General features: G+C 41.2%; 1 protein-coding gene and 1 long non-coding RNA gene across 2 annotated transcripts in view; one reads left to right on the forward strand and one right to left on the reverse strand.

Moving 5' to 3' along the window:
* LOC120042572 lies at positions 1-7,553 on the forward strand. Its single transcript, XR_005476165.1, has 2 exons — positions 1-93; positions 6,402-7,553. It is a non-coding gene; the product is annotated as an uncharacterized LOC120042572 (long non-coding RNA).
* The window catches only part of ptprda (protein tyrosine phosphatase receptor type Da), a gene marked incomplete at its 5' end in the record, with an annotated part of 79,991 nt that overhangs the window by 25,666 nt on the left and 29,325 nt on the right, over positions 1-25,000 (reverse strand). The window contains 1 exon segment of the mRNA XM_038987396.1: positions 21,422-21,443. Coding sequence (XP_038843324.1) covers positions 21,422-21,443 — 22 coding nt within the window.

The following is a 25,000-nucleotide window of genomic DNA, read 5'->3' on the forward strand; positions in this document are numbered from 1 at the left end:
GTGGAGTTTGAGGATGGTTCCCAGGTGGTAGCTAAGAGAGAGGACGTCTATACTCTGGATGAAGACCTTCCCAAAAAGGTGAAAGGGCGACTCGTAAGTACTGTACTCGCTAAACATCTACTGGCCTGTCTGGTCCTGTATTGTTTATAGTGATATGATGCTATTATACATGACCAAAAGTATGTGGACAGCTGCTCGTCGAACACCTCATTCCAGAATCATGGATATTAATATGGAGTTGGTCCCCCCTTTGCTGCTATAACAGCCTCCACTCTTCTGGGAAGACTTTCCACTAGATGTTGGAACATTGCTGCGGGGACTTGCTTCCATTCAGCCACAACAGCATTAGTGAGGTTGGGCGATTAGGCCTGGCTCGCAGTGGGGCGTTCCAATTCATCCCAAAGGCATTCGATGGGGTTGAGGTCAGGGCTCCTTGCAGGCCAGTCAAGTTCTTCCACACCGATCTCAACAAACCATTTCTGTATGGACCTCGCCTTGTACACGGAGGCATTGTCATGCTGAAACAGGAAAGGGCCTTCCCCAAACCTTTGCCACAAAGTTGGAAGCACATAATCATCTAGAATGTCATTGTATGCTTTAGTGTTAAGATTCCCCTTCACTGGAACTAAGGGGCCCGAACCATGAAAAACAGCCCCAGATCATTATTCCTCCTCCACCAAACTTTACAGTGCATTGGGGCAGGTATTGTTTTCCTGGCATCCGCCAAACCCAGATTCGTCCGTTTGACTGCCAAATGGTGAAGTGTGATTCATCACTCCAGAGAACGCGATTCCACTGCTCCAGAGTCCAATGGCGTTGACCTTTACACCACTCCAGCCGACGCTTGGCATTGTGCATGGTGATCTTAGGCTTGTGTGCAGCTGTTCATCCATGGAAACCCATAACCAACAATTATTGTGCTGACGTTGCTTCCAGGGCCGGTTTGGAGCTCTTCAGTAAGGCCATTCTACAGCCAATGTTTGTCTAAGAAGATTGCATGGCTGAGTGCTTGATTTTATACATCTGTCAGGAAGGGGTGTGGCTGAAATAGAATCCACTAATGTGAAGGGGTGTCCACATACTTCTGTGTATATATAGTGTAAATAACGTAACGCCATGGCAACCATGGAAATATAATCTATAGAGATGTCATGGAGTCTCTAACCCTGGTAATATAATCTATAGAGTCTCTAACCCTGGTAATATAATCTATAGAGTCTCTAACCCTGGTAATATAATCTATAGAGTCTCTAACCCTGGTAATATAATCTATAGAGTCTAACCCTGGTAATATAATATATAGAGTCTCTAACCCTGGTAATATCATCTATAGAGTCTCTAACCCTGGTAATATCATCTATAGAGTCTCTAACCCTGGTAATATCATCTATAGAGTCTCTAACCCTGGTAATATCATCTATAGAGTCTCTAACCCTGGTAATATCATCTATAGAGTCTCTAACCCTGGTAATATCATCTATAGAGTCTCTAACCCTGGTAATATCATCTATAGAGTCTCTAACCCTGGTAATATAATCTATAGAGTCTCTAACCCTGGTAATATAATCTATAATGTCTCTAACCCTGGTAATATCATCTATAGAGTCTCTAACCCTGGTAATATCATCTATAGCGTCTCTAACCCTGGTAATATAATCTATAGAGTCTAACCCTGGAAATATAATCTATAGAGTTGTCTAGGAGTCTCTAACCCTGGTAATATAATCTATAGAGTCTATAACCCTGGTAATATAATCTATAGAATATCTAACCCTGGTAATATAATCTATAGAGTCTCTAACCCTGGTAATATAATCTATAGAGTCTCTAACCCTGGTAATATAATCTATAGATTTGTCTAGGAGTCTCTAACCCTGGTAATATAATCTATAGAGTCTCTAACCCTGGTAATATCATCTATAGAGTCTCTAACCCTGGTAATATCATCTATAGAGTCTCTAACCCTGGTAATATCATCTATAGAGTCTCTAACCCTGGTAATATCATCTATAGAGTCTCTAACCCTGGTAATATCATCTATAGAGTCTCTAACCCTGGTAATATCATCTATAGAGTCTCTAACCCTGGTAATATCATCTATAGAGTTGTCTAGGAGTCTCTAACCCTGGTAATATAATCTATAGAGTCTCTAACCCTGGTAATATAATCTATAGAGTCTCTAACCCTGGTAATATAATCTATAGAGTCTCTAACCCTGGTAATATCATCCATAGTCTCTAACCCTGGTAATATCATCTATAGAGTTGTCTAGGAGTCTCTAACCCTGGTAATATAATCTATAGAGTCTCTAACCCTGGTAATATAATCTATAGAGTCTCTAACCCTGGTAATATAATCTATAGAGTCTCTAACCCTGGTAATATCATCTATAGAGTCTCTAACCCTGGCAATATCATCTATAGAGTTGTCTAGGAGTCTCTAACCCTGGTAATATAATCTATAGAGTCTCTAACCCTGGTAATATAATCTATAGAGTTGTCTAGGAGTCTCTAACCCTGGTAATATAATCTATAGAGTCTCTAACCCTGGTAATATAATCTATAGAGTTGTCTAGGAGTCTCTAACCCTGGTAATATAATCTATAGAGTCTCTAACCCTGGTAATATAATCTATAGAGTCTCTAACCCTGGTAATATAATCTATAGAGTTGTCTAGGAGTCTCTAACCCTGGTAATATCATCTATAGAGTTGTCTAGGAGTCTCTAACCCTGGTAATATCATCTATAGAGTTGTCTAGGAGTCTCTAACCCTGGTAATATAATCTATAGAGTCTCTAACCCTGGTAATATCATCTATAGAGTCTCTAACCCTGGTAATATAATCTATAGAGTTGTCTAGGAGTCTCTAACCCTGGTAATATAATCTATAGTCTCTCTAACCCTGGTAATATAATCTATAGAGTCTCTAACCCTGGTAATATCATCTTTAGAGTCTCTGACCCTGGTAATATAATCTATAGAGTTGTCTAGGAGTCTCTAACCCTGGTAATATAATCTATAGAGTCTCTAACCCTGGTAATATCATCTATAGAGTCTCTAACCCTGGTAATATAATCTATAGAGTTGTCTAGGAGTCTCTAACCCTGGTAATATAATCTATAGTCTCTCTAACCCTGGTAATATAATCTATAGAGTCTCTAACCCTGGTAATATCATCTTTAGAGTCTCTGACCCTGGTAATATAATCTATAGAGTTGTCTAGGAGTCTCTAACCCTGGTAATATAATCTATAGAGTCTCTAACCCTGGTAATATCATCTATAGAGTCTCTAACCCTGGTAATATAATCTATAGAGTTGTCTAGGAGTCTCTAACCCTGGTAATATAATCTATAGTCTCTCTAACCCTGGTAATATAATCTATAGAGTCTCTAACCCTGGTAATATCATCTTTAGAGTCTCTGACCCTGGTAATATAATCTATAGAGTTGTCTAGGAGTCTCTAACCCTGGTAATATAATCTATAGAGTCTCTAACCCTGGTAATATCATCTATAGAGTCTCTAACCCTGGTAATATAATCTATAGAGTTGTCTAGGAGTCTCTAACCCTGGTAATATAATCTATAGTCTCTCTAACCCTGGTAATATAATCTATAGAGTCTCTAACCCTGGTAATATAATCTATAGAGTCTCTCACCCAGTAATATAATCTATAGAGTCTCTAACCCTGGTAATATAATCTATAGAGTCTCTAACCCTGGTAATATAATCTATAGAGTCTCTAACCCTGGTAATATAATCTATAGAGTCTCTAACCCTGGTAATATAATCTATAGAGTCTCTAACCCTGGTAATATAATCTATAGAGTCTCTAACCCTGGTAATATCATCTATAGAGTCTCTAACCCTGGTAATATCATCTATAGAGTCTCTAACCCTGGTAATATAATCTATAGAGTTGTCTAGGAGTCTCTAACCCTGGTAATATAATCTATAGAGTCTCTCACCCAGTAATATAATCTATAGAGTCTCTAACCCTGGTAATATAATCTATAGAGTCTCTAACCCTGGTAATATAATCTATAGAGTCTCTAACCCTGGTAATATCATCTATAGAGTCTCTAACCCTGGTAATATCATCTATAGAGTCTCTAACCCTGGTAATATCATCTATAGAGTCTCTAACCCTGGTAATATAATCTATAGAGTTGTCTAGGAGTCTCTAACCCTGGTAATATAATCTATAGAGTCTCTAACCCTGGTAATATAATCTATAGAGTCTCTAACCCTGGTAATATAATCTATAGAGTTGTCTAGGAGTCTCTAGCCCTGGTAATGTAATCTATAGAGACTCTAACCCTGGTAATATAATCTATAGTTGTCTAGGAGTCGCTAACCCTGGCAATTTGACTGGTACAACATTAGATTTCCATGATGGCAGCATTGTAGAAAATAGATATATACTAGACTGACTATATGTACTCTGACCTATATACTATACTACTATACGAGACTGACTGTATATACTATACTACTATACTAGACTGACTGTATATACTATACTACTAGACTGACTGTATGGACTCTGCTGTATGTACTATACTACTATACTAGCCTGACTGTATGGACTTTGCTGTATGTACTAGACTGACTGTATGGATTCTGATCTATATACTATACTACTAGGATGACTGTATATACTATATAATATACTATACTGACTGTATATACTATATACTATACTATACTGACTGTATATACTATACTATACTGACTGTATATACTATATACTATACTGACTGTATATACTATACTACTATACTATACTGACTGTATATACTATACTACTACACTAGACTGACTGTATATACTATACTACTATACTAGACTGACTATATGTACTCTGATCTATATACTACTATACTAGACTGACTGTATATACTATACTACTATACTATACTGACTGTATGGACTCTGCTGTATATACTATACTACTATACTAGACTGACTGTATATACTACTAGACTGACTGTATGTACTATACTACTATACTAATCTGACTGTATATACTACTAGACTGACTGTATGTACTATACTACTATACTAATCTGACTGTATATACTACTAGACTGACTGTATATACTATACTACTATACTAGACTGACTGTATGGACTCTGCTGTATATACTATACTACTATACTAGACTGACTGTATATACTATACTACTATACTAGACTGACTGTATATACTACTAGACTGACTGTATGTACTATACTACTATACTAGACTGACTGTATGGACTCTGCTGTATATACTATACTACTATACTAGACTGACTGTATATACTATACTACTATACTAGACTGACTGTATATACTATACTACTATACTAGACTGACTGTATATACTACTAGACTGACTGTATGTACTATACTACTATACTAGACTGACTGTATGGACTCTGCTGTATGTACTATACTACTATACTCGACTGACTGTATGTACTATACTACTATACTAGACTGACTGTATATACTATACTACTATACTAGACTGACTGTATATACTATACTACTATACTGACTATCTACTATACTAGACTGACTGTATATACTATACTACTATACTAGACTGACTGTATATACTACTAGACTGACTGTATGTACTATACTACTATACTAGACTGACTGTATATACTATACTACTATACTAGACTGACTGTATATACTACTAGACTGACTGTATGTACTATACTACTATACTAGACTGACTGTATGGACTCTGCTGTATATACCACACTTGTATCTTTATCTCCTTCTCTCCTCTCTCTCCTCTCTCTCTTCTCTCCTCTCTCTCTTCTCTCCTTCTCTCCTTCTCTCCCCTCTCCTTCTCTCCCCTCTCCTTCTCTCCCCTCTCCTTCTCTCCCCTCTCCTTCTCTCCCCTCTCCTCCCTCCCCTTCTCTCCCCCCTCTCCTTCTCTCCTTCTCTCCTTCCTCTCCTTCTCTCCTTCTCTCCTCCCTCTCCTTCTCTCCTTCTCTCCTCCCTCTCCTCTCTCTCCTCTCTCTCCTTCCCTCCTTCTCTCCTCCCTCTCCTTCTCTCCTCCCTCTGCTTCTCTCCTCCCTCTCTCCCCTCTCCTTCTCTCCCCTCTCCTTCTCTCTCCCCTCTCCTTCTCTCTCCCCTCTCCTTCTCTCCTCCCTCTCCTTCTCTCCCCCCTCTCCTTCTCTCCCCCCTCTCCTTCTCTCCTCCCTCTCCTTCTCTCTCCCCTCTCCTTCTCTCCCCTCTTCTCCCTCTCCTTCTCTCCTTCTCTCCTGTGTGATGTCTCCCTCTCCTTCTCTCCTGTGTGATGTCTCCCTCTCCTTCTCTCCTTCTCTCCTCCCTCTCCTTCTCTCCTCCCTCTCCTTCTCTCCTCCCTCTCCTCTCTCTCCTTCTCTCCTCTCTCCAGTCGACGGCATCCAGCATGCGTTTCCAGGACGCCTTCTTCACGACCCAGGGAGAGAGGAAGAGACAGAGAACGCCCAACTCCCGTTTCCAGAAAGACTATGTGGCCCTCCCAGGCCTCCTTACCGCCAGCAAGAGCACATGGGAGCCCCGCAGCCCTAAAGGAAAATGATAGAGGGGTGGAGAGATGACAAATGAATGCACTGATGTATGTGTGTGTGAGTGTAGCTGTGGGATGTACAGGGGTGTGTGTGTGTGTGTGTGTGTCCTCTCCCTGGGTCGTAGGAAAGAGGGCTGGGCAGAGGACCATTTAGATTGGACTGTATTGTCCTGAAGAAGGGTTATCATGAGTTGTGGTGGTTACCCAGTGCTTTCTCATAAGTCAGGGAATTCAAAACAAAAACGATTTGTCACCTGATTGCGTTTAAAAAAAGAATAAAAACACAAAAACACATGTTTTTCTTTGTATATTACCAAAACAAACAGAGCTTCTTCTTTTCTAAACAAGCCCTACAACACAGTAGCGTTTTGGAATCTGCTGTATCTACCTGAGGATTATTTTGAATATGAATGCATCCCCCGTCCCAGACTGTGCCCTAAATGGCACCCTATTCCCTATATACTGCACTACTTTAGACCAGGGCCCTGGTTAAAAGTAGTGCACTTCTATAAGGGAATAGGGTGCCAGTGTTTTCCCTCTCCGCATGTTAGCTGTCGTCTACTGCTTCTGCTCCTCGGCCGCGTCTCCATACTCTCAAAGCGGCTTCCTCTCCTCGTTTCCTTGTATACTCGTCTCCTTTCCTTTATCCTCCATTCACACTGACCTGAAAGGACTGGAAAGGTGAAGGCGAACACACACACAAAAGACATCGGCCATTTTTGATATTGCTTTAATTTGTCTGGCTCAGTGCCAGATCAGTGCGGATTAAGTAAAGGAGTTGAGGAAAGGAGACGAGAAGAGGAAGCAACTAGATAATTGAGTTCTCTGTCCTCTTAATTAACATGTGAAACAGAGTTGCTACTGTCGCTGTGTTGAATAAAAACACGGGGTCATCTAATTATTTAATTTAATATTTTTATTTATTTTTGGGGCTTGCTTTTTAAAAAAGTATTGCTAACTGCTGTAAGGAAAACAATAAATAACTTTCATGTCCTGCTTTGTTTGTTTTGATTTGACGAGGCAGGAATGAGCGTGATGTTGTATAGGTAGAATGAATGATTTGACGAGGCAGGAGTGAGCGTGATGTATAGGTAGAATGAATGTTTTGACGAGGCAGGAGTGAGCGTGATGTTGTATAGGTAGAATGAATGATTTGACGAGGCAGGAGTGAGCGTGATGTTGTATAGGTAGAATGAATGATTTGACGAGGCAGGAGTGAGCGTGTTGTATAGGTAGAATGAATGATTTGACGAGGCAGGAGTGAGCGTGATGTTGTATAGGTAGAATGAATGATTTGACGAGGCAGGAGTGAGCGTGTTGTATAGGTAGAATGAATGATTTGACGAGGCAGGAGTGAGCGTGATGTTGTATAGGTAGAATGAATGATTTGACGAGGCAGGAGTGAGCGTGATGTTGTATAGGTAGAATGAATGATTTGACGAGGCAGGAGTGAGCGTGTTGTATAGGTAGAATGAATGATTTGACGAGGCAGGAGTGAGCGTGATGGTAGTTAAAGGCCCGTGTTGTGATACTGGAGGTTTGTTTACGCTAGTGGCTAGATGGCACCGGGAACAACAGTTATTGAAAACTGTTGCATTTTAGCCTAACCCGTTTTCTAACCTTAACCTCATTCTCCTAACCCGTTATGTAAACAAACCATTAGTGTCGCGCTTTGTCGGCTACACACAATGTAAAGGTAATTTCCAATTGAGTCGACATACAGTATGCAGTGTGGTCGTATTGAATCCGGACTAAATTAGACGGACGTGTTAATAATTGCAGACAATGAATCATTGGCGCCTGGCGGTTTCTGTGCCTGATAACTTAAACCCACAGTAGCTAATTTGTCTCACTTTGACCTGCTGACCAGCAGAGGGCATGATCTTCAGACTTAACCAGAGTTTCAACCTGCAACCATGCTCTGGAGTTTACAGGGGGAAGCTCCTGAGCCTTGACTGGGGTTAAAACCTCCAACCGTGCTCCTGAGCCTTGACTGGGGTTAGAACCTCCAACCGTGCTCCTGAGCCTTGACTGGGGTTAAAACCTCCAACCGTGCTCCTGAGCCTTGACTGGGGTTAGAGCCTCCAACCGTGCTCCTGAGCCTTGACTGGGATTAGAGCCTCCAACCGTGCTCCTGAGCCTTGACTGGGGTTAGAACATCCAACCGTGCTCAAGAGCCTTGACTGGGGTTAGAACCTCCAACCGTGCTCCAGAGCCTTGACTGGGGTTAGAACCTCCAACCGTGCTCCAGAGCCTTGACTGGGGTTAGAACCTCCAACCGTGCTCCAGAGCCTTGACTGGGGTTAGAACCTCCAACCATGCTGCAGAGCCTTGACTGGGGTTAGAACCTCCAACCATGCTGCAGAGCTTTGACTGGGGTTAGGACCTCCAACCGTGCTCCAGAGAGCCTTGACTGGGGTTAGAACCTCCAACCGTGCTCCAGAGCCTTGACTGGGGTTAGAGCCTCCAACCGTGCTCCAGAGCCTTGACTGGGGTTAGAACCTCCAACCGTGCTCCAGAGAGCCTTGACTGGGGTTAGGAACTCCAACCGTGCTCCAGAGAGCCTTGACTGGGGTTAGAGCCTCCAACCGTGCTCCAGAGAGCCTTGACTGGGGTTAGAGCCTCCAACCGTGCTCCAGAGAGCCTTGACTGGGGTTAGAACCTCCAACCGTGCTCCAGAGCCTTGACTGGGGTTAGAACCTACAACCGTGCTGCAGAGCCTTGACTGGGGTTAGAACCTCCAACCATGCTGCAGAGAGCCTTGACTGGGGTTAGAACCTCCAACCGTGCTCCAGAGCCTTGACTGGGGTTAGAACCTCCAACCGTGCTCCAGAGCCTTGACTGGGGTTAGAACTTCCAACCATGCTGCAGAGCCTTGACTGGGGTTAGAACTTCCAACCATGCTGCAGAGCCTTGACTGGGGTTAGAACCTCCAACCGTGCTCCAGAGAGCCTTGACTGGGGTTAGAACCTCCAACCGTGCTCCAGAGCCTTGACTGGGGTTAGAACCTACAACCGTGCTGCAGAGCCTTGACTGGGGTTAGAACCTCCAACCATGCTGCAGAGAGCCTTGACTGGGGTTAGAACCTCCAACCGTGCTCCAGAGCCTTGACTGGGGTTAGAACCTCCAACCGTGCTCCAGAGCCTTGACTGGGGTTAGAACTTCCAACCATGCTGCAGAGCCTTGACTGGGGTTAGAACTTCCAACCATGCTGCAGAGCCTTGACTGGGGTTAGAACCTCCAACCGTGCTCCAGAGAGCCTTGCTCAGGGTTGGAGCCTACAACTCCTTTCTTATGGAGCACTCCCAGACAGAGATGCCAGAGTCCTGAGGCTGTCACTCACTCTCAAGCTAGGTTCAAGTCTTGAGCTTGTCTTTTTTGGTCCCTCCTCATTTCTTCTTGACAAATGTAGTCAGAGATCTGATCCAGGTGTAAAGGAGCTGTTGGCTTTGTGTTATGGTTCTTGCCCCTGAAGTGTAGGGTTGCCGGGACAGGGTTGATCAGAGTGGTTCCAGCGCTCACATATCAGAATTAGATATTTCTCAAATTTTAAAAGTGTTTTAGGTTAACGTTAACCTTTACATAAAACATTCAGAGTTAATGCCTAAGTTCAGCCAATAACTCTGAATGGTAAGGGTTAATGTTTGTGATTAGGTTTAAAACAAAAAATATCAAAAACGACTTTATATTGCTGGTTTCAAACTTGAAACTTTTGGAATCAGAGGCAGATGAAACCTACTTGAAGGTAACAGCACTCACTGCTGCCCCTAGTGGCCGGGTTCCATGTCATCTCCCGACGTCCTCAGACATGGATGGACATGGAATACGGACTTGTATCACAGTTGGCCTGGCTGTGCAGTGACACTGACAGGGATGGAAGTGTTCAGTTTCCTCTACTGAACCACTGCTGTACTCGGGAGGAACATCTATGGGAAAAAGCTCAGTATTTTAATAGGCTAAAATTGTTCCGGAACCCCACGATTGACCACTCACGCTTATCGCTCCCTTCCAGACAGTTTACGTGTGACAGCCAATCCCAGCAGCCTTGGCTGGCTCTGAAGCAGAGTTCTACGTGTGACAGCCAATCCCAGCAGCCTTGGCTGGCTCTGCAGCACAGTCCTACGTGTGACAGCCAATCCCAGCAGCCTTGGCTGGCTCTGCAGCAGAGACAACCCATGATAGAGAGACAGAACTGGGTTCAAACCTACATCCCTGTGCTTTGGTTGATGAGATCCTTACGCCAGAGCCATGGACTTCTTCACTCTCATTACACTTCCTTTTGTAATTTTTTGACATCGACGTTCACAGAAAAGTCTACTAAAGAAGAAGAGATGGGGTTTTGAACTCATAACCTCTTGGATGGAAGGCAACTTCTAAACCTGGATGTTGCCCCCCATAGAATTAGGAATTACAATACTAGAATGGACATGAACCTGCTTATGATGGGTTAGACATAGAATTAGGAATTACAATACTAGAATGAACATGAACCTGCTTATGATGGGTTAGACATAGAATTAGGAATTACAATACTAGAATGAACATGAACCTGCTTATGATGGGATAGACATAGAATTAGGAATTACAATACTAGAATGAACATGAACCTGCTTATGATGGGATAGACATAGAATTAGGAATTACAATACTAGAATGGACATGAACCTGCTTATGATGGGATAAAGGGGCAGCCATGTTGGTCAGGGAGTTGGTCAACCATGCTTTGCCAGTGCTGTTTATAAAGACATGGTGTAAAATAACGAAGTTTAAAGAATTTATCTGCACGATATTTCTTAGCTAGCGAGCCAGACAGTTTAAGAGGAATGATTCCATATATTTTTTAATTAACTGCCAATATGCCAACATTCCATTCAAACAATGCAGTTAATTCACAGCCAAACACTGGGATGAAATCAGTTGATATGACTTAGACAAGTTGTAAATGCAACAAGGACTGATTGTATCATAATAGCACACTAGGCTTTCCAGTCAAAAATGTGAACATTTATGGTCTGTTTACATATTTTAGAGTCTATAAAGAAAATGTATATAAAACCCTTATAAACTGTATTTACGATTTATATAACTATTTTAGGTTGACAATTTTATATTATTTAAGAAAAAGAATAACTCATGATCTACATCAATCCTTTAGATGGACCACAACAAATATCAAATACTTACAATGTTTAATAAGTGACAACCAGGGTTGGGTAGGTTACTTTCTAAATGTAATCCGTTACTAGTTACCTGTCCAAAATTGTAATCAGTAACTTAACTTTTGGATTACCCAAACTCAATAACGTAATCTGATTACATTCAGTTACTTTTAGATTACTTTTCCCCTTAAGAGGCATTAGAAGAAGATAAAAATGTATGTTACCAATTGAACGACGTCGATTGCAGGATAAATCAATGTTAAAGTTTACATAGCGTTACATTGTACTTTATGGGTTGGTTATGTAGGCTTCTTCTAACTAACCCATCGCTTTCTACTACATACAATAATACTATTAAATTATATCTTCACATTAAAAACCAAAGTCTATCAGAATTACAGTCGATCCAATACATGTTATACCCCTTGATCTTCAAGAACAGGACTTTGACATATGGAAGTAAATAGTTTTATCTGAGCATGACCCCAAAACGAAGGACTTATTAGCCAGCCCTACTTTTTTGTTTATGATATTTATTGTCATGGTGGACTGATTGGCCTGGAGAAGCTGAGGGATGGGCCTGGAGAAATGTAACCAGGACTGACCATCCATGATATCAAAAGTATTGTTTTAACCATGTTATGAGGCTATACAGTGTTTGTTTACATTTACAATGTTAACAGACATTGGAGAAAAAACAAGCTTATGTTTTGGGTTATAATTCATTGTGTCACAATTCCAGTGAGTCAGAAGTTTACATACACTAAGTTGACTGTGCCTTTAAACAGCTTGGAAAATTCCATGATGATGTTATGGCTTTAGAAGCTTCTGATAGGCTAATTGACATCATTTGAGTCAATTGGAGGTGTACCTGTGGATGTATTTCAAGGCTTACCTTCAAACTCAGTGCCTCTTTGCTTGACATCATGGGAAAATCAAAAGAAATCAGCCAAGACCTCAGAAAGAGAATTGTAGACCTCCACAAGTCTGGTTCATCCTTGGGAGCAATTTCCAAATGCCTGAAGGTACCACGTTCATCTGTACAAACAATAGTACTCAAGTATAAACACCACGCAGCCGTCATACCGCTCAGGAAGGAGACGCGTTCTGTCTCCTAGAGATGGACGTACTTTGGTGCAAATCAATCCCAGAACAACAGCAAAGAACCTTGTGAAGATTCTGGAGGAAACAGGTACAAAAGTATCTATATCCACAGTAAAACGAGTCCTATATCGACATAACCTGAAAGGCCGCTCAGCAAGGAAGAAGCCACTGCTCCAAAACCACCATAAGAAAGCCAGACTACGGTTTGCAACTGCACATGGGGACAAAGATCGTGCTTTTTGGAGTAATGTTCTCTGGTCTCTGAAGAAAACCATCCCAACAGTGAAGCACGGTGGTGGCAGCATCATGTTGTGGGGGGGCTTTGCTGCAGGAGGGACTGGTGCACTTCACAAAATAGATGGCATCATGAGGATGGAAAATGATGTCAATATATTGAAGCAACATCTCAAGACATCAGTCAGGAAGTTAAAGCTTGGTCGCAAATGGGTTTTCCAAATGGACAATGACCCCAAGCATGCTTCCAAAGTTGTGGCAAAATGGCTTAAGGACAACAAAGTCACGGTATTTGAGTGGCCATCACAAAACCCTGACCTCAATCACATAGAAAATGTGTGGACAGAACTGAAAAAGCATGTGCGAGCAAGGAGGCCTACAAACCTGACTCAGTTACACCAGCGCTGTCAGGAGGAATGGGCCACAATTCACCCAACTTATGGGTATATTTATATTTCACATTCTTAAAATAAAGTGGTGATCCTAACTGACCTGAAACAGGGAATTTTTACTAGGATTACATGTCAGGAATTGTGAAAAACTGAGTTTAAATGTATTTGGCTGAGGTGTATGTAAACTTCCGAATTCAACTGTATATATATATATTTATATATATATATATATATATATATATATATATAATATCATTTATAAATCCAAAAATGCATGTAACAACTACATAGTACCCTTTTAAGTCAATCAAAAGTGTGAGATTGAGCACGTTTCCATTAGATGTATTTATTTTATCAGCATGAATTAGATTGAGCCATAAAAGCCCCCACTTTTATTCCATAGGCTGGGATCCGCACTATGCAGCTGTTGCAAGAGCGCATTTGCCCACTGTCTGTCCACTGGTTTCAAAAACAATGATTGATAGGGAGTTTAAACTTCTTGAATTCAACCATTATTGGGTTTAAATACACATTGAGATTTGTGAACAGCCATCCACAACAACCACAATCTGTAAGACGCAAATAGCTACATGAGAGCAGCAGTGTGATTCACATCAATGCGCTTTGTACATATCAATAATAAGTGATATCCGTATCGCCGTAGACTACGCCACTGCTGTCATCCTTACCTCCAAGCGTGTATTCACGTTGTATAATCTTTGGATGCCAACAGCAGTCACACCATTGGAAGATACAGCCTGGACTGTAGCCTACAAAAGCCTATTTCTGCTCTTTTCCAGCGATTGATCAAACACATTTGGTGTGTCATCATGGCAGTCTCTGACTTGCGGTCAAACTCGCTCAAGTGGTACAAACTTAAATTTGCGCCTTTTTTTCCACTGAGAAAACAGAAGTGTCAACAAATTTTTTTTTTCGCAAACATTCTTTCTGAATTTAAAAGTAATCCTCAAAGTGATCATCTAGTTTTGCAAATGTATCTGTAATCTGATTACAATATTTTTTGCTGGTAATGTAACGGATGTTTACATTACATGTAATCCGTTTCTCCCCAACCCTGGTGACAACCTATATATAAAGATAACTTTATCCCATAACTTAACAATATGAAAGCAGATCTGATTAAATGGAACAATCTTCCCATAAATCTTACACGTAGAAAAAACCTCTTCAGAATGGTATGGTTGCGAAAGTTTAAATTGTTTTCTCTCGGTAATACCAATTACCCCACCGAAGACATTCTTTAAAAAAAAGTATACTCCGTCTTTATATGTGCTAATAAAACTCATAGAACAATAAGGTCATTTTTACATCTTCCTAAATCTGCGTGTAATTTTTAACCTTCCAGACTTGTTATTGTATCAATTTGCCACCCAGGGCTTTTACAGTTAAATGCGCTAAAGCGGAACAATAATCACATGTTGAAGATGCGCATACTCACCCTACAGAACGTTTCTGTTTTCAAAGGATACAACTTAGAACATTAACGTCATAGTTAAGAACACTACAACAATATGGAAGACAATGAAACATTCTACAAGAACCTCCCTAAAAACACCACCCTATTGAACAATCCTTGGATAGCTTTTCGGGAATTCACCGATACATTTGTCCTTAATACTAATGGCACAGAAACCGTAAATTACTTGGTAATAGGAAATACATGTATTTCCTAGACAGAATTAAAAAGCACTTTTGGAATGACCAATGGTAGTTATTTACTAATACATGCAATTTAAAAGTTTCATATCAAGAAATGTCGGATTTGAAGTATTTTGGACGTCACAGCAATCTTGAGGGAATCCTATTTGAGTAAGAAAAGGATATTCATATGATAGGTAAGATATACAAAACCTTGCAGAGCATATCCAACTGACAATCTCTTAGTAAAAAATATAAACTATTACAACCAAAATGTTAAAATAACTGATACTGGCACAAGGTGGAGGGAATGCTGGAACATAACCAACGAAATTACAATTAACGAAAATGTATGTTTAATCCAGTATAAACGAATGTATAGAATTTATTACATGAGACAAAATTACCAAATTCTACAGCACAACGGCAGAGTCATCTGTTAACGAACAACGACTCAATAATCCATGCCTTCTGGGAACGCTATCAAGTTCTAAAGTTATGGGCGGCGGTAGAAAGTTGCCTGTCAGAAATATCACAATGTACATTTTTACTTGGAATCCGTATGTCTGCATATTTCAAGACATGGTATGTGTGTGGCGTGAGATACCTGATGAGTTGGACGATAACGTTATTTTAAGATGACTGATAAGAAAAGTAACTTAAAAAACGGTAAATCAACCAATCCTCCATCTTTAATACAATGGAAAGGTCAAATGCTTCAATTTGGTGCAGTTTGAGGCCATGTGTCTGAGTGATGCTGCGCTGGATATGTGGGTGACCAGGTGGGTCTGGGCAGGCAGGGGCGGACCTAGTGATTTGGATGCCCCAGGCAAAGGCCAGTCTAAGGCCCCCCGCTTCTCTGCGTGCACATAAAAAGAAAAAAATGGTTTCTAATAAATATGTCATTTAACTGTAAACATATATTACCATTTCATGTGTCAACAACAACAAAAGCGTATGACATACCATATGCTGCCACGGCGGCAACATGCCATATTATTTTGGGATAGACAGCTTCAGATAGATGGGCTACACCTACATGTCCTCTGTCTCCATGACGATGGCAGTTTTCTCAGCAGCACTTGTCTTTTTTTTACTAAATAATAGTTAAATTAGGGATGGAGAGCCGGTGTAAATCAGTGATGCCTCCCAGATTAGTGTTGTAGGCGCAACAGTGCTTGTCAACCTTTAATAGGCAGGTCAGTTAAGAACAAATTCTTATTTACAATGATGGCCAGATTTCAGCCTGGATTCGAACCAGGGACTGTAGTGACACCTCTAGCACTGAGATGCAGTGCCTTAGACCACTTGCGCCACTCGGGAGCTCATGTTGACAAAAGTTGATTTTGCATATAGAGCACACTTCTGACAAAACTACAAGTTTCCTCCCGATTTTTCTTCCATTTTATGCAATGTTGCAAACTAGCATACATAGGGAGGCGACATGATTCTGGAGGTGTGGCAATGCAAGACTACTACTAAGTTAATATATGGAATTCTTTCAATGCAAGGATCCTTTTGCTATTTGATTTAGAATTTAAGGACCCCTGTAGGTAAACTTTTTTTTAAACAAAATAAATTTAAATGTATTGAATAACAGATTCTTACATGGAAAAACAGATAGTCAAAATGTTTATCAAGAGAGGAAGTATGTTTTGAAGTGTCTGTTCTACGTCTGAAAGATATAAAAAAGCTACCTGTATAAACATTACCTGTTAACCTTTGACCTGGAAATGTCCTATTCACTTCCATTCATTTTTCAGCCCAGTACCGGGTTGTCTTCAGACGAGTCCTGCAAAAATGGAGAACACCATCGTGTTCGTGAGAGTCTCATCTTTCCATAGAGGGGTCATATTAATTTGTAGACCAAACCGTTCGGTTTACAGACAGTTTTTTGTTGTTGTGAGAAGACCGATTTTTGAGATGACAAACAGCGCTGTAGCTCTGCCACCTCCCACCACAGATGCGGAAGGCCGACATCGACAGATGAAGTGGATTGAGACGCAGCCCATGTAAAAAAACAGATATCTGACCGATTTTGATGGGGAATGTTTTTATTGATTTATTATGCCTCGAGCGGAGCGTGGGTGGGTCTCAAGTGGAGATTTTTTTTAAGTATAATTTTTAAAAATATACTTTTTTTACGTCCAGCTCCTGAGGCCCCTAATGGTAAATCCGCCAGTGTCTGTATGTTGTTGTTTTGTATTGTTAAACACATATAATAAGAATAATAATTATATGATACCATTTCTGATATAACTGCATAAGTAAACAGTAGAGGATTATGCCTATACTGCCATTCAATCCAATTAGACTGGTTTGGATTTCTCCCTGACCAATATGGCTGACATTTCCCCCCCATTCTGGAACGTTGAGGGATTATGACATAGCCTCTCTAGTAATTTAATTGGCCAAATGTGTAGAATAGCATGAGATTAGCTATAAAAATGGAAAATGTTCTCTTTGCGCCATTGGCAAAATTTGTAGAATTGTAAGAAGTTAGCCATTTCCTGGGAAAATAAATGGAATAAAACAATCTATGTTGGGGGGCTTTTTCAGACCTTGCGGGGGGCCCTGTGAATCTGTGGTACGCCCCTGTCACCAACTTCTTCACAGCTTTACACTTTCTACACTGCTCTTCTTATTTTGACATCGAACCCACAACCTCTCTCATATCACAGCCAATTCTTCTGGTCTATGTGACAATGATAGTTGTTGAAGCCCACAACCTCTCTCATATCACAGCCAATTCTTCTGGTCTATGTGACAATGATAGTTGTTGAAGCCCACAACCTCTCTCATATCACAGCCAATTCTTCTGGTCTATGTGACAATGATAGTTGTTGAAGCCCACAACCTCTCTCATATCACAGCCAATTCTTCTGGTCTATGTGACAATGATAGTTGTTGAAACCCACAACCTCTCTCATATCACAGCCAATTCTTCTGGTCTATGTGACAATGATAGTTGTTGAAGCCCACAACCTCTCTCATATCACAGCCAATTCTTCTGGTCTATGTAACAATGATAATTGTTGAAACCCACAACCTCTCTCATGTCACAGCCAATTCTTCTGGTCTATGTGACAATGATAGTTGTTGAAGCCCACAACCTCTCTCATATCACAGCCAATTCTTCTGGTCTATGTGACAATGATAGTTGTTGAAGCCCACAACCTCTCTCATATCACAGCCAATTCTTCTGGTCTATGTGACAATGATAATTGTTGAAGCCCACAACCTCTCTCATATCACAGCCAATTCTTCTGGTCTATGTAACAATGATAATTGTTGAAGCCCACAACCTCTCTCATATCACAGCCAATTCTTCTGGTCTATGTGACAATGATAATTGTTGAAACCCACAACCTCTCTCATGTCACAGCCAATTCTTCTGGTCTATGTGACAATGCTAATTGTTGAAACCCACAACCTCTCTCATGTCACAGCCAATTCTTCTGGTCTATGTGACAATGATAATTGTTGAAACCCACAACCTCTCTCATGTCACAGCCAATTCTTCTGGTCTATGTGACAATGATAATTGTTGAAACCCACAACCTCTCTCATGTCACAGCCAATTCTTCTGGTCTATGTGACAATGCTAATTGTTGAAACCCACAACCTCTCTCATATCACAGCCAATTCTTCTGGTCTATGTGACAATGATAGTTGTTGAAGCCCACAACCTCTCTCATATCACAGCCAATTCTTCTGGTCTATGTGACAATGATAGTTGTTGAAGCCCACAACCTCTCTCATATCACAGCCAATTCTTCTGGTCTATGTGACAATGATAGTTGTTGAAGCCCACAACCTCTCTCATATCACAGCCAATTCTTCTGGTCTATGTGACAATGATAGTTGTTGAAGCCCACAACCTCTCTCATATCACAGCCAATTCTTCTGGTCTATGTGACAATGATAATTGTTGAAACCCACAACCTCTCTCATATCACAGCCAATTCTTCTGGTCTATGTGACAATGCTAATTGTTGAAACCCACAACCTCTCTCATATCACAGCCAATTCTTCTGGTCTATGTGACAATGATAATTGTTGAAACCCACAACCTCTCTCATATCACAGCCAATTCTTCTGGTCTATGTGACAATGCTAATTGTTGAAACCCACAACCTCTCTCATATCACAGCCAATTCTTCTGGTCTATGTGACAATGATAGTTGTTGAAACCCACAACCTCTCTCATATCACAGCCAATTCTTCTGGTCTATGTGACAATGATAGTTGTTGAAGCCCACAACCTCTCTCATATCACAGCCAATTCTTCTGGTCCATGTGACAATGCTAATTGTTGAAGCCCACAACCTCTCTCATATCACAGCCAATTCTTCTGGTCTATGTGACAATGATAGTTGTTGAAACCCACAACCTCTCTCATATCACAGCCAATTCTTCTGGTCTATGTGACAATGATAGTTGTTGAAGCCCACAACCTCTCTCATGTCACAGCCAATTCTTCTGGTCCATGTGACAATGATAGTTGTTGAAACCCACAACCTCTCTCATGTCACAGCCAATTCTTCTGGTCCATGTGACAATGATAGTTGTTGAAGCCCACAACCTCTCTCATGTCACAGCCAATTCTTCTGGTCCATGTGACAATGATAGTTGTTGAAACCCACAACCTCTCTCATGTCACAGCCAATTCTTCTGGTCTATGTGACAATGATAGTTGTTGAAACCCACAACCTCTCTCATATCACAGCCAATTCTTCTGGTCTATGTGACAATGATAGTTGTTGAAACCCACAACCTCGGGTTACGAGACATCTGCTCTAACATCAACTTCACTGCACATCACAGCAGCTGTCTATTTCAATTGGAGAATTGTGAAAAATACTGCAGGTGGTAACTAATAAACAAACATTCTGTCATGAACAAAGAAAACATGCTGGTACATTCTCTCTCTTTCTCGTAGTCCTCTCGAACATTCACACATCATACTAACCTCTAACACAAGTAGAAGCACCAAAATTTTTTTTTTTCACTTGAGTTTATTTGTAACAAAAAAACTTGTGTCGACAAAGAACAGAATTTCATACAGACCTCTTTCCCCCCCCCCAGGTCTTTCCCCCCCCCAGGTCTTCCCCCCCCAGGTCTTTCCCCCCCCAGGTCTTTCCCCCCCCCAGGTCTTTCCCCCCCCCAGGTCTTTCCCCCCCCAGGTCTTTCCCCCCCCCCAGGTCTTTCCCCCCCCAGGTCTTTCCCCCCCCAGGTCTTTCCCCCCCCCCAGGTCTTTCCCCCCCCCCCCCAGGTCTTTCCCCCCCCCCAGGTCTTTCCCCCCCCAGTGTCGCCGTAGGGAACTGAAGAAAAATTACACAGCACTTGTTTCACTCAAAACAGAAAACCGTTTACATGTACAGGTTGTTCAGAGGTAATTTGATTATTTCCTTTTAACACGCATTATTCTGTTAAAAAAAAACGTTTTGTTTAATAAACTCCAGTTGTATTCATCTACATGATACATTTGGGGGGAAAATAACAATTGATTTATTCATTTATGTGATAGTTTATATTTTTATTTTGTGGTAGCATGACCAGAGGGTGACATATTACACATAAGTGACCGTGATAGAAGCTTTCATTAAAATCTGTTTTATTTATTTAATAGTTATTTATTTGTAGATTTTATTCTTCGTGTTCTGTGTTATTTACATATACACAATGTAGTAAGCATCTAGAGTTGATCTTGACTGACAAACACAAGTTCAAGTAACATAGTTTGGGGGGAGTGATATCAGAATCAGACATCATTTCAAAATACTGTATCTGGGCTTGATTGAGCTTGCCTGGAGCAACGGAACCAATAGAAGAGTCGCAAAAAAAAAAAAAAAAACACAAACCCCGCCCATCTGGCAGGCTAGAGCAAACGCTTGAAGTATTTGAACCCGTGTCTGAACAGAATCAACAAGGTGGTAGTAGTATAGTAGTAGTGCATAGTACAAAGAGAGAAAGTGCTAAATCTTCCCATCAAGGTGTTTGCCAAGGGACCGTCTCAAAAGTCCTGGAAGGCTACCAATACCATGCATATAAAAAGACAACCGTTTACGTCCCAAAATGGCTCCCTTATTACCCTATATAGTGCACTACTTTTGACCTGTGCCTATGGGTAGTAGTGCACTATAAAGGGGATAGGGTGTCGTTTTTGGGACGCACACGACGATCCGTGTCACTGTAAGATGTACAGCGAGGTGGTGGACAACACAAAGTTGTGAAGAATGAATGAGCGAGATCCAAAACGATGCTTTTTCCTGTGTCGTACATAGAGGACAGTGTAGAGAGTAACAATAAGAACCGGAGCTTTGTCACATGACCAACGACAGCCGGGGGGAAAACGGACAACGGAATTCTAATTAACACAGGATTCGTCTGAAAGGGCACCCTAGTCCCATATGTAGAATATACTGCGACAGACACAGTCAGACAAGAAGTTTTACTGTTTTCTTTAAATAAAAAGGGAGGTTTCAACTGGGAATGGAATGCAAAAAGCACAAACGTGGTGGTTGTGGTGGTGGTGGTGGTTTGACTGGGCCAGAGTTACAACAAAAGACAATGTCGAAGCCATTGTCATGTATCTTTATATAGAAGTGTAGCTGAGTTACTGTGCTTGTTTGTTTTCTCTCTGTCTGTGTCCAAACCCATAATGGGGTTCTGTTGGAATTGGCAACTTTCACAGGAGTCAAATTGAAGTCTCGAGGGGAATACAAGAATACGTACTAAGCGCCATGAAGAAAAAAAACGAAACAACGTGACATTTTGGAACAAAAGAATGTCACTGACTCAGTCAAGCTTGACGGACTTGACAGATTGTCAGGACTCAATACCCCAAAAACACTACGCCTATGTCCTAAATGGCACCCTATTCCCTATATAGTGCACTACTTTGACCAGAGCCCTATGGCACCCTATTCCCCATATAGTGCACTACTTTGGAACAGAACCTTATGGCACCCTATTCCCTATATAGTGCACTACTTTGGATCAGAGCCCTATGACCCCTGGTCAAAAGTAGTGCACTCTATCAGGAATAGGGTGCCATAGGATGCAGAAAAAAACTCTCATCCACATATTTGTGCAGATAACACATTTTAAAATCCCATGCTGAGGTTTATCTCAGGTCCTAGCTGTTGATCATGATGGGGTTTAAACCAAATACATTACACTAGGTTAGGTGTTGACCATGTTGGGGTTTAAACCAAAGACATTACACTAGGTTAGCTGTTGACCATGTTGGGGTTTAAACCAAAGACATTATACTAGGTTAGCTAGCTGTTGACCATGTTGGGGTTTAAACCAAAGACATTATACTAGGTTAGCTGTTGACCATGTTGGGGTTTAAACCAAAGACATTACACTAGGTTAGCTGTTGACCATGTTGGGGTTTAAACCAAAGACATTACACTAGGTTAGCTGTTGACCATGTTGGGGTTTAAACCAAAGACATTACACTAGGTTAGCTAGCTGTTGACCATGTTGGGGTTTAAACCAAAAACATTACACTAGGTTAGCTGTTGACCATGTTGGGGTTTAAACCAAATACATTACACTAGGTTAGCTGTTGACCATGTTGGGGTTTAAACCAAAGACATTACACTAGGTTAGCTGTTGACCATGTTGGGGTTTAAACCAAAGACATTACACTAGGTTAGCTGTTGACCATGTTGGGGTTTAAACCAAAGACATTACACTAGGTTAGCTGTTGACCATTATGGGGTTTAAACCAAAGACATTTACTAGGCTGGTCATTTGTTGCCTAGATGAAGGTGAATGAGAGAAGTGGTGAATGAAAAACAGAAAACTCCCCCGTTCCTTAACAACTCTTCCATAAACTCCCACAACATATCATAACATACTAAAAACAACCATAACAACGAAATCCTTTACATTACACACACAATGGACATTTAACATACATACATACCATAACACACAATTATTACTAACATAACTTAAACGTTTATCAAAATAGGCGAGTATTATAAGGCACTATACAGTCTGAACTTAACAATACTTATTTGATGCTGTTTGGAAATACCACAAGATGTTGCTCATTCATTGCTGTGATACACACAAAAGGATGACATCGTCTACTTGTGCCATGACAAGACAAAAATGTATCTACTTCCTGGGTCAAAGGTCCTTGAAACGGACACGTTTCATTGGGCAGGTGCAATATCAGTCATAATATAACGCCGTGGTGCCTGAACAGATAGGTCCTCGTCAACATTACACACGGCCAAACTTGAGGAGTGAGACACTTGACAGAAATATAATAGTCACACATATACTTATTGCACGAGTACTGAATCAGAGAGAGAACGCGTATATATCTGGGAGCATTCCAGTGAGAAAATTACCTTCACCCATCCCTCCCTCCTTTCCCCCTTCCCTCCCTCCTTTCCCCCCCCTCCCTCATTTCCCCATCCCTCCCTCATTTCCTCCCTCTTTTCCCCCATCCCTCCCTCCTTTCCCCATCCCTCCCTCATTTCCTCCCTCTTTTCCCCCATCCCTCCCTCCTTTCCTCCATCCCTCCCTCCTTTCCTCCATCCCTCCCTCCTTTCCTACATCCCTCCCTCCTTTCCTACATCCCTCCCTCCTCTCCCCATCCCTCCCTCCTTTCCTACATCCCTTCCTCCTTTCTTCCCTCCCTCCCTCCCTCCTTTCCTCCATCCCTCACCTCCCTCCTTTCCCCCATCCCTCACCTCCCTCCTTTCCTCCATCCCTCCCTCCTTTCCTCCTTTCCTCCTTTCCTCCATCCCTCCATCCCTCCCTCCCTCCTTTCCCCCATCCCTCCCTCCTTTCCCCCCTCCCTCCCTCCCTCCCTCCCTCCCTCCCTCCCTCTTTTCCTTCCTTGTTGAGAGATCTCTTAGTGAAGCTTATTGGGACAAATACTTTGCTTCTATCTAGCAATTTATGTGCATACATCTGTGTTTCTGTCATAACTGGGCCTTTCTCGTTAGTATGTAATATACACTGGTTAGTATCTACAGTAGTACACTCTAGTATACACTGTTTAGTATCTACAGTAGTACACTGTAGTATACACTGGTTTGTATCTATAGTAGTACACTCTAGTATACACTGTTTAGTATCTACAGTAGTACACTGTAGTATACACTGTTTAGTATCTACAGTAGTACACTGTAGTATACACTGTTTAGTATCTACAGTAGTACACTGTAGTATACACTGTTTAGTATCTACAGTAGTACACTGTAGTATACACTGTAGTATACACTGGTTAGTATCTACAGTAGTACACTGTAGTATACACTGTTTAGTATCTACAGTAGTACACTGTAGTATACACTGTTTAGTATCTACAGTAGTACTGTAGTATACACTGTTTAGTATCTACATTAGTACACTGTAGTATACACTGTTTAGTATAACCTGTATACATCACTGTCTGGTGGAAAAGTTTAGTGTTTTGATAGCAGCAGAATCATACTTAGCTAGTACTTGGTCATTCAAAATGGCCGCCATGTCAAAATGGCTGCCATGTATTGGCCTAAGTACTGAGGATTAGGGCTAGGAGTTTAGAGTTTCTCCTGGTCAGGTCACATGGTCAGGAAAGGAAATACTCCTAGCCCCACTGATTATGAGATGATGATGATGATGATGATGATGATAGAGAGAGAGAGAGAGAGAGAGAGAGAGAGAGAGAGAGAGAGAGAGAGAGAGAGAGAGAGAGAGAGAGAGAGAGAGAGAGAGAGAGTGCACGAACATGACAGAGGAGTGAGTGACACATCGATAACGGTGTAAAGTCAACTGTAAACCATTTGACTCTGCTTGATTGTACACATTAAAACAGTACCACAGTTTTTTAACAGTAACACAGCTTTAACAACAACAACAAAAACTACAATACTAA

This window comes from Salvelinus namaycush, unplaced genomic scaffold, assembly GCF_016432855.1.
Source record: "Salvelinus namaycush isolate Seneca unplaced genomic scaffold, SaNama_1.0 Scaffold715, whole genome shotgun sequence".
In the NCBI taxonomy this organism is placed as follows: domain Eukaryota; kingdom Metazoa; phylum Chordata; class Actinopteri; order Salmoniformes; family Salmonidae; genus Salvelinus; species Salvelinus namaycush.